Source organism: Corvus moneduloides, chromosome 1 (genome assembly GCF_009650955.1).
Source record: "Corvus moneduloides isolate bCorMon1 chromosome 1, bCorMon1.pri, whole genome shotgun sequence".
Classification (NCBI taxonomy): domain Eukaryota; kingdom Metazoa; phylum Chordata; class Aves; order Passeriformes; family Corvidae; genus Corvus; species Corvus moneduloides.
In genome coordinates, this window is record NC_045476.1 from 44,287,169 (window position 1) to 44,302,333 (window position 15,165).

A 15,165-nucleotide genomic window follows, 5' to 3' on the forward strand; every position below is an offset into this window, starting at 1 on the left:
AAATAATTTTTAAAAACCCAAACAAATGGAACCCACCCACTTCACTGGAATATTAGCAACAAACAAATCACTAAACATAGATTGGATGTTTTCATGTGAATCAGGAAAAAGTCAGTTTGACAGTGCAGGAAAGAACAGCAATGTGAGTATAAAGATGTTTACTGCTGTACCAAAATTAACTAAAAGTTCTCAAGGCTATGAGACACTTTCAACCAGTAATTTTCAAATAGCACAGGAGGTAAAAACAAATCCTATCGGGGGGTAGCAGGTGGAATGAAGGGCATGCATTCTATGCAATTAAAATCTTTGAAATCCACAGTAAAATCTTAATCTTGAAGACTCTAGGATGAAAGGGGTTATGTAAATTGAACAAAGTCAGTCCCAGATTTTGGGACAGGCCCATTGTTTTCTGGGATATAGAACTGCATTGTTGCACACAGCTGACCATCTCCCTTAAAAAGCCATGCAGCTACCAGGAATACAAACAAATCCAACCTTCTAATTTATAGCAATATTTGCATGTTTCTGCACTCTTTCTTTGGGTGCTGAGCTGCTTACAATTCCCCAAGCCCAGAGGTAAAAAATTAAAGTTATCTTTAAAACCACCATGAGATACATGGCGCACCGAACAACCCTAGGAACTCGGAAGTCCTGGTACAGACTGCAAACCCCTCAGGTGTGCCGATAAGGTCAGGTCAGAGTGCAAAAGGAGTCACATACAAGGTAACACTACAACTGCTACAAGTAACCAGCAACATAAAAGAATTAGGATGTGTTGACAAGGGGAACTCTAGTTTAAAGTATTTCCCTTCAGCACTGGGGGAGGAGGAACCCAGTCCTGGTAAGTTCTGTAAATACTCAGCATGTTTTTACTACAGTGTCCATTAGTGGTATTTATACACAGCGATGACCTCATGCTTTAGCACAACGAATAAACATGAGAGGGAAAAAAAAATAAAGTATTTTGGTTGTGTATTTATCGGCGTTTGGGCTCATTTAAATACTACTTGAATAACAATTATCTTTCTTAGCTGAGCACAGCATCAGGTTGGCAGACTGTGCTTCACTTCTTCTCAAAGTGACAATTAACCTTGATATCAGTCTGTAAAGTGCTCTGTACTGAGAGCAGAATAAAATTATCATTATCATATAAATCATAAAGATTCTGAAACTGAGATAGCTGTCATCCCTCAGCTGCTTGTATTCAGTAAGGAGCAAGCAGGTTGTTGTAGAACATCTTCAGAATGCGTCGCCCTACAGCCGCCACATTGTGGGCTTTTGAGGCTGCATTTGTAGCTACCTGAAAATGTAACCCCCACATGTATGCCGAAAGACTCACAGTTAATATACATTATTAATTAAATATCACTCAGGGAGTTTTGTGATGCAGAAGGCCATTATACTCGAATCATGAATTTAAATCTGATTTACACTACAGTAATTCCAGACACAAATGAGATTTTCAAGTTGATTATGTGATGCCTATCAGCTAGACAGTATCCCATATCAATGATACTTGTGATCACCTGACCTTATTCTTCCAAGACTACAGTTTACAAACAAACAAACAAACAAAGTAACAACAAAAAAACCCCAAAATTAACTTGTTTAATGCTGGATCAAAATTCAAAACAGTCCTCTTGCATTGATGCTTAATCACCGTGTTGATAGACTGTCAAGAAATGTACTCAGACAACTAGAACTGTAGTAGTTGTGTCCACAACAGCTCCTTGAAATCCTATACAAAGTAAATACTTCTTCCCTTCTAGGCTGCCTGGACATGCAGGGAAGGAAGAAAATTGAGTCATCTTCTCTAAAAATTTCCCACCTTCAAACATGTAATGACAAGTGACTGCGAAAATGTTTACAGCCATTTTTGATATGACACTTCATTTTTGTAATGTGCACACTGTGTGTCAAAGTGTTTTACTGTTCTTGCTGCTACCAACAGGACATTGCTGTGAATAAGACATGGCAGTGAAGCAAGCCCTCTTTTAGAAATATTTTATAGACTGACAGGTCTTATTTTATGTGTAACAGAACACAAATAAACCAACAGCCAATTATGTGGAAGGGCACCTTGGTGTTGGGTTTTTACCCCCAACTAGAGCCAACTACTTTCTCTGAGCCAAACTATAGCAGATCTCACACAAGTACCTCAGGAAAGGGAGACAAAGAACTTGCTCTTTGTACCCGTGGCACAAAGTGACTCCAGGGATCGTTTTTGGCAGGCAATGTGGCAGATTGTATGCAGGAGACACAAGAAGCCACAGTTGTGCTTCTGATCCAGCCAGCAATTTGAGTTCTCTGAGAGGTGCAGTGCCAAGAAGTGCACTGCCACGAAGTATTTTGAATGAGCAAGCCCAAGTGTGTCCCATGATGCCTGCTGCAGAGAAATGAACATACTCCAATGTAACATGGAGCAAGGCTAATTTTTCTCCTGTAATCAAAAGCCAGACACTCTTCCAAGAAAGGTTCAGTCATAAATGCCCTGCTTTTCAAGCTATCCAATAAAGTCTGAAATAATGGGAAGATCCGTTTTCACACTAGTGACTCACTCAAAATTACTGTGGACCGCTCAAGCCCAGTTAACTCCAGCCAACAGCTTAACCTAGAACATTTAATGAATCCCATCCATGGTTACTTCATGCTGCTGCAAAATCTGTCACTGTGTTTACCATAGTGATTCTGAAACCAATATTCCTATTAATCCACCCTGGCTGCAAGCCCCAAATTTAGAAGTTGGGTTTTTTTTAATCCCTGGTTTGAAACCCTAAATGCCACAGCTATGAGCTTAGCAATCAATTATTTATATCAACAAATCTGAAATTGCACACTAGGTAGACATCTAATTTTTCAGTCCTAAACTTCTCTGAAAATTAAATGCGTTACATTCCAGCCATCTTCTCTGGAAGGGTTATAACATGCCTAATTTTGTGGGCAATACATATATGTATCCTGTTTATGCTATCTAAGATAGCAAATAATGAGACCGTAGAGAATTTTAAAATTCTCTGGATCACATTTATGGTAAAATGACCATACAGTTGACATCATATAGTTATCCCAAGCATACCTTCATTATCTTTAAAAAATATTTATCTATTTAGCTCAGAAGTATGAAATCCTAAATACTGCCTTCTTATGTGTAAATAGACTAATCATAAACCAGTGTAATAACACACTTAAAAATAAAAGCCACTTTGAAATTAAAACGCCTTAAAGTGCAAAATCCAGTTTGTTACCATAGATTTTATACATTACCCACAGAATTATGATATATGCAGAAGATACTGCACTGCTGTCATAGAAAGAACAGAACCTCCTCTGACAATTTTAAAGTTATAATAGAAAGGATAAAAATCTCTATTAGATTTATGATGTGCATCTTCAGTGATGTTTACCGCCAATACCTCCCAAACGAAAGTTAAATCAAACATCAGCTAATCTTGCAGAAGTAAAAAGCCCTCCTCCCCCAAAACCCAATGTGTACTGAAAATGAGGCAATCATTTTGAAAGAATGAAATTATTCACTACTTCTCCACTGAATAACAACCTTATTTTCTGATAAAGACATTTCACTATGAAGTCACTGCTGAATTTTATACAAAAAGACTGCCTACAGCAAGATAATCCAGAATAAATTACTTTAAAAGCTTTAAAATTCTATAGGAGGCTATAGGAAGCTCCAAATTCCATAAAAGTTACAGTAAGATATAAACAATTTTAAAACCCAATACAACAGTAACACCCAAACCAGAAAAAACCTTTAGAAATTTAAGGTTTAAGTTGTCAGCTGTGTCGTTACTCCAAAAGTAATTGCTGTAACTGTGTACAGCTTATTCTTCAAATATAACTCAATCTACTAAATTGAACACAAACCCTTGTATTTCAGTCTTACAGAATCACCATCTTGGCCTCCACAATATTTACAACATTAAAAGGCTACAAGTGTCATGAAAACATATTATCACTCACCTATAGCCCTCTCTAGACACAGTATGCATCTCAAATTAATAAAGGCCACATAAATATGGCTTTTGTGCCAACAGACAGTAAATTACATATTTGACTACATATTTCTCTCTAAAAAAACCCAGAATGTTAACATTAATCAGAGGAAACTTCAGATTCTGGCATACATTTGACTATCGCATAAAAGGTAATATTTAAAATACATAATGCCTTACCACACAAACACGAGCTGCCATATGTGAGGCACTGCTAAGCATGGTTTCTATTAAGCCAATACACAGTAACTGGCTTCTTTCCAAGCAACATGGAAGTATTTAAAAACCTTGTTTAATCCAATTCCACAGCCTTGAAACAAAAATAACTTAAACTGTTGCAAGAACTGTTAAAATGAAAAATTAAAGGCATGTAAATAAGTGGAAAAAAAACTGTCAGAGAAAATGAAAACAAAGATTATTTCAAGCAGATATCTTAATTGTAATTAGTAACATTCGGCATGTTTATGATATGATTCAAAGCTGCAGCCAATTAGATACCCCAAAAAGCTTGTAACAAAGCTGCAAATGTGTAACTACAGCATAAATAAGTTTTATTGCACACCAAGAAAACAGCACCCAGATCAATTTCATAGTTTGTTTCCAAAGTGCTGCAAAGCATGCTCTATTACTAGTTCATGACTTTTTAGTCCTGAACTGCAGCTTTTCTACCAGGAGATTTTGGAAAACAATTTCATTAAATTCAGTCTACTAATTGTTAATCTGTACACATTCCATATATATCAAGAGCAAAAGAAAAATTACAGTATTGCCTTAGACTGTCATGATTATGCCAAAAACCCCAAAACAGAACCAGCAACAACAAAAAGTCAACACAAACAAACAATACCCCCCACCAAAAAAAAAAAAGAAATAAATAAAGTGCACTGAAAGTTAATAGCTGTTAAAAAGCTGCACAGTTGTGGTACTGTAACTGAGAAAGACTGATTTTTTTTTTTTTTAAGTAGATTTCCAAGGAGAGGGGAAAACACTATTTTTTTTTTTTTTTTTTAAGGAGTAAGAAGTACACATTAGCATTCAGGAAATAACATGACTTTGTGAGATGCTCTTTTAAAGTTTTCTTTAAAAAGATCTAAGTATTACAGAGAGGAACAGAATTCAAATTCTGCTCAAATGTGGTTTACTGAAGACAACAGTATTAGGCACTTAGGAGATTGTGCCATTTATTTAAGAAAACAAATACTTCATTATGCTGTCAGTCCCAACCAACAGACAAAATATCTTCCATTCCCTCATTTATTCAATAATGAGTAAATTACTAAAGGGTAATGAGCTGCTAATAAAAGTGTGTTTTTTACATGATTATCATGAAATGGCAGCGTCTGCTTGTTCAGTGCAATAGTACCTACTACGGTCACACTTTCAAATAATTCTCCTCTATCAACTTTCTGTAAAGAAATTGATCCTTACATAGCTTTCATACTAGACATTAGTATACATTTAGGGGAAAAAAAAAAGGAGAAAAACCCCACAGAAATAGCTAACTACATATAAAAACCACACATTCAGGTATTTCTTTGCAAAGTCTCCTAGCAATGATGTAAAGTCTCAGTCAAGGCGGTTTTGCTTCCCTTGCTGGCAAGCAGTGATTGTTTATTTAACACACTTATTTTAGGGGTTGTGGGGCGAGGGGTTTTTTTTTTTGTGTGTGTGTTTTATGAGGACTTTATTGAAGAGATTACAAAAATATGCATATAAAACATCAGTTTTATAACGTAAATCAAATTCTGGCTCATAAGAAAAACAAAAAGCAAAACAAGCAAAAAATCTCTCCTCCTAAACCAACATCTTTCTTTAGCTATTTAGGAGAAGGCAAAAGAAATGTGTATGAAAGTCAGCCTGAAAAATTCTGGAGGTGAAAGCATTGGGGATTGCTCTTGTACAGTGTAGGAGACTGACTTACAAAGACCAGCTGCAACTCAATATTAAACTGCTGGGAGAGAATTTCTCTGTTCAGAATTCCCCACACTAAAAGCATCAGTGTTTCATTTTACCCTTGTTACAGGTCTTCACACCACCTTCCCAAACTTAGAATTTAAGCTGGAGAGATTTAGTTATCTTCCACGCTAAGCACATTGCAAATATCAAGGAACCCTCCCACATCTATCACAGGCTGCTTTTTGAGCACTCTTCTGCCCTTTCCTGGTTCAAGGAACTTGCAATCATCATGACCTCTCCTTATGCCCCAAAATCATCTCCCTGCTTCAGCTGTGCCATAGGATGTGCTCTGACATTTCCCTGACCTTCCAAACCCGCACTCACACAGTGCTTGCTGAAGTACTCTCATTTTTCTCTAACACTAGTTTCTCTTTTCTCCTCCTCCTGGGAGAGAAGTCATCATTCAGAACCTGAGAGAACTGGCAGAAATCATGTGGAGGTATTGTTAAGCTGGGAGGTATTAATGGGTGTTGTCAGACAGTTCCTTACATCGTCATCACTGAGTGAAGTTGCCAGACCTGGCAGGCAGCCAGTGGCAGGTTCCCTTTGCAGCCTTTCTTTTTTTATTTCCTCTCCTGCCTTCATGAAAGTTGCTAACATTTCAAGCCACCAATGGCCACCATACATCCTGAGGCTTTTGAGGGTTGCATGTAATCAATCCTAAAATCACCGCACAACCACAAACAATAACGCAATCAAGCAGATATTGAAAACTCAGTTTATTCAATGAAAAAAAAAAAAGTTCAGTGCTCTCTAATAATTATTCATAACAAACCTAGATTTTCAAAGATATCAGATCACTAAAAAAAATTTCAGAGGACCTTCCAAGTACACTGCACCTTGACACATGGAAGATCCATGAAAAGAAACATCTGTATTATTTTTGAAAAACAGATGCTTTGTAAACAATATGACATTGAAAGGTCACATTTACAGTGAAAATAAGCAGGTATTTTTTAAGAAATGTTTTAATATATTTACATATTTCAGAGCTTAAAGCCCAAATTTTGGTTCTGCTCTGTCTTAATAGAAAATAACTAAAGGAATGAAAAGTTTGCATATTAAAAAGTAACCTGACACTTTTCATCTAAGGTACTTCAAGATACCAAGGTAATAAAATCTAAAAACCCCTCCAGTTAAAAACACTGGCAATCTAATTCAAGTGATAAAATACAGTATGGTTGCTATTATAAAATATAATCCCAGTTTGATTGTTAACTTGCATATCTCTGGGACATGCTTCTTGCTGTTTTTGAAGCAGAAAGTGACTCAAAAGTAAAAAGTAAAGCAGTTGCAGTACTCAAATTTTTCAACCACCCTTATCCTCAATTGTTGATACACCATGGATTTAAAACCAACAGGATTCTGCACCCTAGTATCAACCACTTCTATGCTTATCTTTTTGACTGAGTTTTGCTATTTGCTGTAAATTCTAAAGAGACCTTTGTAAATTCAAAGGTATATACAATGTTCTGTGCCACGTGTTCTCAAGAAGGTTATAGAGGACAAGCAGCAGATCAAAATAAGTCTATACAGGCAGAAGGTAAACTCCACGAGTTACACAATGGGAAGGGAGCCTGAATTCACAGGCTGGAAATGTTCATGAAGAAAAATGTTCAGAGAAAGCATTTCTTACCCCAGTTTTTCATCCTGCTCACACATTAGCATCGCATTCATCACAACCATGTGCCTGTGGCAACAGACTGATGCCTCCCTAAGTCAAACAATCAAAATCACTGAGCACAATTGCAGGGTAGATACTTGCTGTACCTGCTGCTCCAGGTCCCTCCACTTCTCTCCCTCTGCATTTTAGAGCAAGGCTGACCATCTTCTCCCTCCCAGTCTTTCCCTGATACTGTGCTCCCATTTGTTTTCTGTTCCTGAAACTTGTGCCATCTCTTTAGCTTTAAAGTAGCACTAGGTAGGAGTTTTAAACAGGTGGCCCGGAGAATAGTAATTGAAATTGCTGGGATTCACATAATCCCATGGAGTGGTGAAGATCCCATCCTCAACACTTCAGGAAAAACAGAGTCAAAGCAGTATTATTTAACAGAAATGCTGGACTCCATACAGTCATTAATAACACAAGAGATATCCATGAGGCACACTGATCTCTTTCCCTGAGCCACAATGAAAATTTTGCCAATACACTTGGCTCTTCTCAACATTGTCCCAAAAAGAACTGTTTTAAGTATTATCAGTGTGATTAGTTTTCACAAGCAAAATACTTATCACAAGCAAAATGCTAGAATCACCTGTTGGTTGCTTATCAATTTTGCAGACAGTATAAAAAGCAAGGAGTTAACAATGATTCCAAACAAATGGAAGAGATAAGACTACACGCAGGGTTTTAAACTGATTGTTCTGAAATGAGAGTCATTCTGTCCACTAAGCTGCACAGTCCTTTACAGTGTATTTCTGAGCCTCAAAAGCATTACCTATTTTGCTAGAGGGTAAAAGAAATGAAATGTAAAAAACATAATAAATAATACAGAGAAAAATATAAATTAAAAAAATACACAGAAAAGAGAATAATGGTGAAAAGTACCCTAGAGAACACCAGAAGAAAACATGAAGGAGAAGATAGGTAATATCAGCAACTTAACAGGAAAATTTTGAGCAGTTGCTCCAAGTGGTGTCCACAGAGAGCTGCTATTCACTTCATGCTGGCTCTCCTTGTTTCCAGCTGCTAAGCTCACATTGAAAGAAGCTAAAAATACATTAAATAATTCCAAAATATTATTTTCCCATGTAAGCAATTGGTATAAGCTGCCACAGAGATGTTGTTCTCTTGCCAGTGAGAAGGGAAATAGTATACAAGAAGTTGTATTCTATGAAATCTTTTGTCTTATACACAATGCAGCCAAAAATATGGAAAAGTTTGGAAAGGCATTATTTTAGCTACAATAATTTCCAAATATTCCCCTCTTTCAGCAAGCCAATATAGGAAAATGACACTTAAATAGGAGGATCCTATCACCTGTGAGAAAAGCTATACTCTGCGCTACTCAGGAGCATAATATGAGAGCCATTTCTAGCAATCAAGCTTTGATATTTCAGTGAGGGGAAAAAAAAGACTGGAGTGGCAAATGTCTACAATTTAGGCATGTATCTCCTGACAAACTGAAATTTCACAATGCCGCAGATTTAAACATAAATGTACCTGCTTCGCATTCAGGACTGTCCTTGACAGTAAATTCAGCTCAATACAAAAGTAAAATGGGGGGAGAGATGGGACAACACATACTGAGAACCATCCAGCTCTTTCTGTTAAATGTGAAGTACAACAGGCTTTTTTATGACACGCCTTCCTCCAAAAATAGCAATGATTACACTGTTCAACTCCCACACCCCCCCTCCTCAGCTTGACTTTTTTACACGTAGAACATTATACATTTTCAGTCCTGAGGAAGGAGCTTAAGTTTGTGGAGCCAAAAGGACTCTCTCCATCGCCCAGTACCCAAACTACAGAAAAGGAACACCTAGGGAGGCAGGCAACTCTAATTTCTTATAGTATTAAATCTTCTTTTAAAGCCAAAGTGACAGATTTTGTAAGAACTCTGAAACCCACAGCTTTCCAGAGTTTTGGAAAGACGCTGCAAGTCCCAGCAGTGATAATCTGCCAAGGCACATTTGTGAGCAAGACTTTTTTTGTCTTCCAGACAAACACAAAGATTATACAGTCTATTCCCTTCACAGGGTTGAGGCAAGGGAAACGTTAAGATCACAGCTGCTGCAGCAGTGGAAGCTGCAGCTGCCTTGGAGCTTGTAGCCTACCATGCGATTGCAGGATGCTACTGTGCTACACATCCTGTTCCATTTGGGGCTTTTTTCATGAACAGGAGAAACCTGAAGCTTTGGCTGGCTGTAGTTAATGAAAAGTCTTGCAAATCCTCTTGCAATATTCCACCTAAGTTCCAATTCAGCTCAATAGCCTTCCTACCAGAACTTCCTAAGTAGCTGCTTAAGATAGCTGTATTCTTGAATAATACTTTCTTCACACCTTCTATGACATTTAGTTTTCAGAATTATCACATCCCTATTGCCCAGTCACGATTTATCTTTTATATGAAAGAGTACACACTGTGAAGGCAAGATGGAATCACAACCATTTCAAGTAGCCTACATCTGGAATGAAATTATCTTTGTGAAATATGGTTGGGCTTTTTACTAGAAAAAGCTAACATGTCTTTTAATGATGACCTAAATTTCACTAAAACCAGGAAAGGATGTATCGATCCTTTAGGGTAAGATATACCGTACAATAGCTCAGCTTTCCTCATTATTCTGAAGAATCATGCCTGGCTGATGTATTTATTTTGTAATGTTTAACATAACAGAAAACAGATGAAGTTCAAAAATGAACTTCAGAAAAATGAAAGATGAAAACACTGCTTAGACTATGTCAACGAAGCATAAAACTAAATGAAGTGATTCTGTATTGACTATAAAAACATATTTGCTAATAGTAAAGTTACTAATGGTTGTCTATCAAGATCACAACATGAAGTAATTCTGCATCTTAAGAACTGTGTTAAAGCAGCAGACACATGAAGTTAGATGTAATTTTGTGATTTTGCAAAACAGCATCATGGAGTGTACTTTACTGCTATTTTATCATTAGTGTAAGTAATTCAACAAACCCAGGAAACCTCCAGTTCACTTGTTTTTTTTTTTTTTAAATTGCAAGTCACCAAAGGGCTTTCTACCAAGACAGCCAATGCTTACTTTACACCTGCTGGCAAAAAAAAAAAAAATCAAATATAATAGTATCTTGTATACTGAAACAACTGCTTTGTCATAAAGAGAAGGCCTCAGAAAACTAGAAAAAATGACACCACTGTAAAAACCTGTAAGCCTTTTACTCTCAGTTCAAAGATTTAAGCATTCTTCTACAACAGACTGAAGTTTCATATTCATCTCAGCATATCAATCCACTAATAGGCATCAGTCATCAACACCGAAGTAAAATCTGCCACATAAAACAGCTTTGATGTGACTGAAGACACACACAGTCGTAAGCATGACAGAACAGCTTAGCTATTAAAATGTTTTATCTAGCAAAAAACTGTTTGTCCTAATTGACTGAAATACTCTTCAAATGCTATTATTGTGAGGCTACTTCACTAAGCAGCACTTTGGTACATAGGCACTTGACTTACATCTTGAGATCCAGCACAACCACATCAAATCTTGTTGGAATATTTTCTTACACACACTTTTGTCAAGAGACCAAAACAATAAAGCTGACTGTCATTTTTACTACCAGTTGCTTAGTTAATTCGATACTGAAACATACTGGGATTCATTACACAAGCTGCATGCAATCAGCCATTTCTATCAATCTTTCTTCTTAGTGCATTAACAGAATGAAACCGACTAACCACATCAGTTGAAATGGGTTGGCAGGACTAGGTGGAAGCTATTCTGCACCGAGCCCAACCTCTCACCACGAGAGGTGCAGTGGCAGGGACTCCTTTAAACAGCAATGTGCAGCCCTGGCCCATCTCCAACACTGACTGTACATCAAGCTGACAGATAAGAAGCCCAAGACAGCAATCTGAAAACTGTATACAGCCCCAGCCACTAGACAGTGAGGGCTTCAAGGTCTACCTCATCATTCATTTCAAAGCCAATTTTAAACACACCAGAAGTAAACATATCTGACAAAAAAACCCTTCAAAAAAAACCCCAAAAACCAAACCAAAAAAAAACCTCCACAACAAAACAAAAAACCTAAACCAAATCAAACAAGCACATAACCATTATCAGAAAGTCTATATGAGGATACACTCTAATTCAGGAAGTGTCCACTGAATATGGCAATTGATTGCCACAAACAGTCAGAAAATTACTGTTTGTGTCTATAACACTTTCCTTTGTTCATTATATTCACAGGGTGTTAACAACTTGGAAGAGAAAGGAATCAAATACACCAAGCAACTGCCAGTAAGATTACATTTTACAGAACCAAACAAAATACTATTGATTTAATATCTCAAATGAAGGGTGATTTGATATTTGTCCTGTATTGATTAATGCATCATAGAGTTCATCCATTTATGACACTACTTTGGTTACCAGAAAGTGTCATATCAATTCCTTATATGTAGGCAACATATTATCTATCAGCTCTCACTCCAAAATTACTAAATAATCAGCACAAAGGAATAGCTAAAATTTACCCCAGTCCCCTATGCAATTTCCACAGCTCCATACATTTCATTTCCATATTCCAAACGAATAAAATCCAGGTGAACTTACCTACAGTTTGGAGGAGGGTCTAATGTAATTTCTGCAAGTTCTTTCTGAATTCTTAAGAGAAAAAAAAAAAAGATATTATTAGGACTTCTTTTTTAATCTGTTTCTTTCAACTTTATGAACATTTCTACAGCAATCAATAGTAACAAAATATAATTCTTAGAACTTCTGATTGAAACCCGATGCTATAACGTTTCATGAAACTGTGCAAGAACATGTAGAAGTAAAAATCAAACCTTTTCTGAGAAATGAACCTCCAATATGGAAGAAATGCCTTGAGCAGCCACCTAGAAAATCACACATTTTCCATAGGTCAGGATTCTCAGCTCCTTTGCTCACTTACACAATTACTAAATGTCTCATATACCCTCCTCCTCTATTTTCCCTCCAACTATATGTCTTATAGTTCTTACCCTCCCAAATATTTATCTTCTTAATGTATATTGTACTGGCAGGGCAAAACCCCCCAGCTCAAAGGAAAGTTGCCCAGAATAAGCCCACCCAGGGCCTCACAACCTCCAACATATTGGCGGGCTGATAATCAGGTTCCCCCAAAGGGAAGTGCTCCAGCTCCCTGGTCAGCCTAGGGACCTGCTGCTGGACTTGCTCTGGTATCTGCCTTCTTTTCACTGAGGGGACAAAACTGTAAATGTTATCCCAGATACAGTCTAATGAGAGCTGAGTAAAGACAGGTAAATCTCTTTCATCTGTCTATGGACTATGCTTCTGTTAATACCTCCCAGGAGGCAGCCCAGCCTTTGTTGCTGCCTCACACTGAGCTTGCTGTCTGCCAAGGCCCCCACGTCCTTCTGAGAAGAGATGGTCCCCAGTATGTATCCGTACAAGGGGTAAGTCCTCTCCATGTACATGGCGTTCATTTGTCCCTTGTGAATTTCATGAGTTCTCTGTCAACCCTCCCCTGCAGCCTGGCCAGATCCCTCTGAGCCGTAGCCTTGGCCCTGCGTGTACAAACTGCTTGTCATCTGAAAACTTCTCAGTGCACTCTGCCATATCCTCCAGGTCACCAATAAAGACATTACAGGCATCCTGCCAGAGCGCTTCCCCCAGGGACAGCAACTTCGTTGTTAAGGATTTCTGGATATTCCCAGGCTGAAGCTTCCCAGCCAAGTCCTTCAATACCTGATCTCTGCCACAGCTGGCAATGGGGGTTCTTTTCCCTTACACCAGCATCTGCATGAGAGCCAGTATCTTGACCTCTGAAGAAATTAAGTATGCAGAATAGGATACAGAGTTCCCAAAGGAACTTGTAGGAGTTTACAGTTCCCGAAGACTTGCCAGAGTATGATGCCATAAGCAGGACTGCGAATGCCACCCTCCCTATAAACTATGTCCAAGGCTTTTTTTTATAGGCTACTTCAGCTCAAAAACATGAACATTTAGAAGGAGGAAGGAAAAGAAAAACAATTCAATATATCCTCAGCATTCTTTTTGTGCCTCCTCCTTCACAAGATTTCATGCACAGAGCAGACTGCTACTCCTATTATTCCCTAAACTAAAAAAGAAATAATAACACAATAATACTACTCAAAACCCTGAGATAGGTGCTCAAGCCACAAGCCAAAGGTTCAGGCCTGACCTACACATATCTTGTTAAAAATGATTGCTATCGATTTTGCATATAAATATAGGTTAAGAAAATGGCTTACCAAAACAAGCATTCAGGTATATTGGCATATATAACATAAAAATGAGCGGTTTAATTCTTTATATAATGTTACAATCCAAACACAATCTTACATGTTAAGGAGTCTCATAGCCACTATCAAAATTCCCCTTATGCCATTATGAATTGATTTTACAGCTATAATGAATAAATGAACCAACAGCAGTAGAAGAACTGGCCTGAACCAGAAACTCAAGCCTTTATCATTCACATTCTGAAATAATTAGGACATATGTGGGCAAGATTTGTAGGCAGAGGTAATAATCATTTATTAAGACCTGATGAGATCATTGAAAAGATAAAAATACTCTTCCAGATGCTTAGATTTCCTTCTAGCTTCTATGCATATAAATACAGGCAAAGCAAATGGCTCATCAAAATAACCATTCAGGTGGCATATATAATATAAAATGCACCTGCATGTACCAACTGCTCCCACCCAACTTGGTGTCATCTGAAAACTTTAGAGTACACTCTGCCATATCCTCTAGGTCACCCACAGAGACATTACAGGCATCCTGCCAGAGTTTTAACTCCAGGGAGAGCAATTTTGTTGTTAAGGATTTCTGGACACTCCCAGGCTGATGCTTCCAAGTCAAGTCCTTGAATACCTGATCTCTGCCACAGCTGGGTGTATATAGCCTACATACAGAGCTGGTGTGTACCCTACATACACACAAACACACACAGTTACTTCTGTGGAGGGGGAGCAATTTGATCTTTACTTGCTTTTTCTACTAATTGAGATGTTTGTATCGCCAGCACATAGAATTCCTCCAATAAGTATCATACCTTTCTTATAAAAATATAGGCACAGTCTGCTTAATCAAGCACAAAATCATCGTAGTAACACTGAAAGTCACCCCATTTTTAAATTAGTGAAGTTTAAGCACAACAAAAATATTTTTAAACAGCCCATTTAAACAATCCCAACAAATCACAACTTTTAGAAGGGAGATATTATAACTGTGGGAATGCTTAAAATATTTCTTCAGTATATTAAAAACTTCTGCCATGATTTTGAAATTTATACTATCACAAATTCAAACTACAGAAAACCTAGATTGCATGGAAACTTCAATTTTGTGATTTATGAGCTGTTTTGCTTTTTCAGCCTTTTGTGAAGTTACAGAATGATGGCACTGCACTTTATTATAGAGTCAGACATCATTCCTTTGCTTTACATATAGTAGTAAAAGCAGCTAATATTTCATGGCATTAGAGTAAGTATGAGGCACGTCAAGAATGGATTGA

At 37.5% G+C, this 15,165-nt stretch overlaps 1 protein-coding gene across 3 annotated transcripts in view; it reads right to left on the minus strand.

Annotated features, from left to right (window-relative positions):
- LOC116443740 (ubiquitin-conjugating enzyme E2 E2) overlaps nt 1-15,165 on the minus strand; it is a 207,153-nt gene that overhangs the window by 180,964 nt on the left and 11,024 nt on the right. For all 3 annotated transcript variants that reach the window (XM_032108224.1, XM_032108234.1, XM_032108215.1), the window contains exon 3: nt 12,231-12,281. In XM_032108224.1, the coding sequence (XP_031964115.1) occupies nt 12,231-12,281 (51 nt within the window). The remainder of the gene's footprint in view (nt 1-12,230; nt 12,282-15,165) is intronic.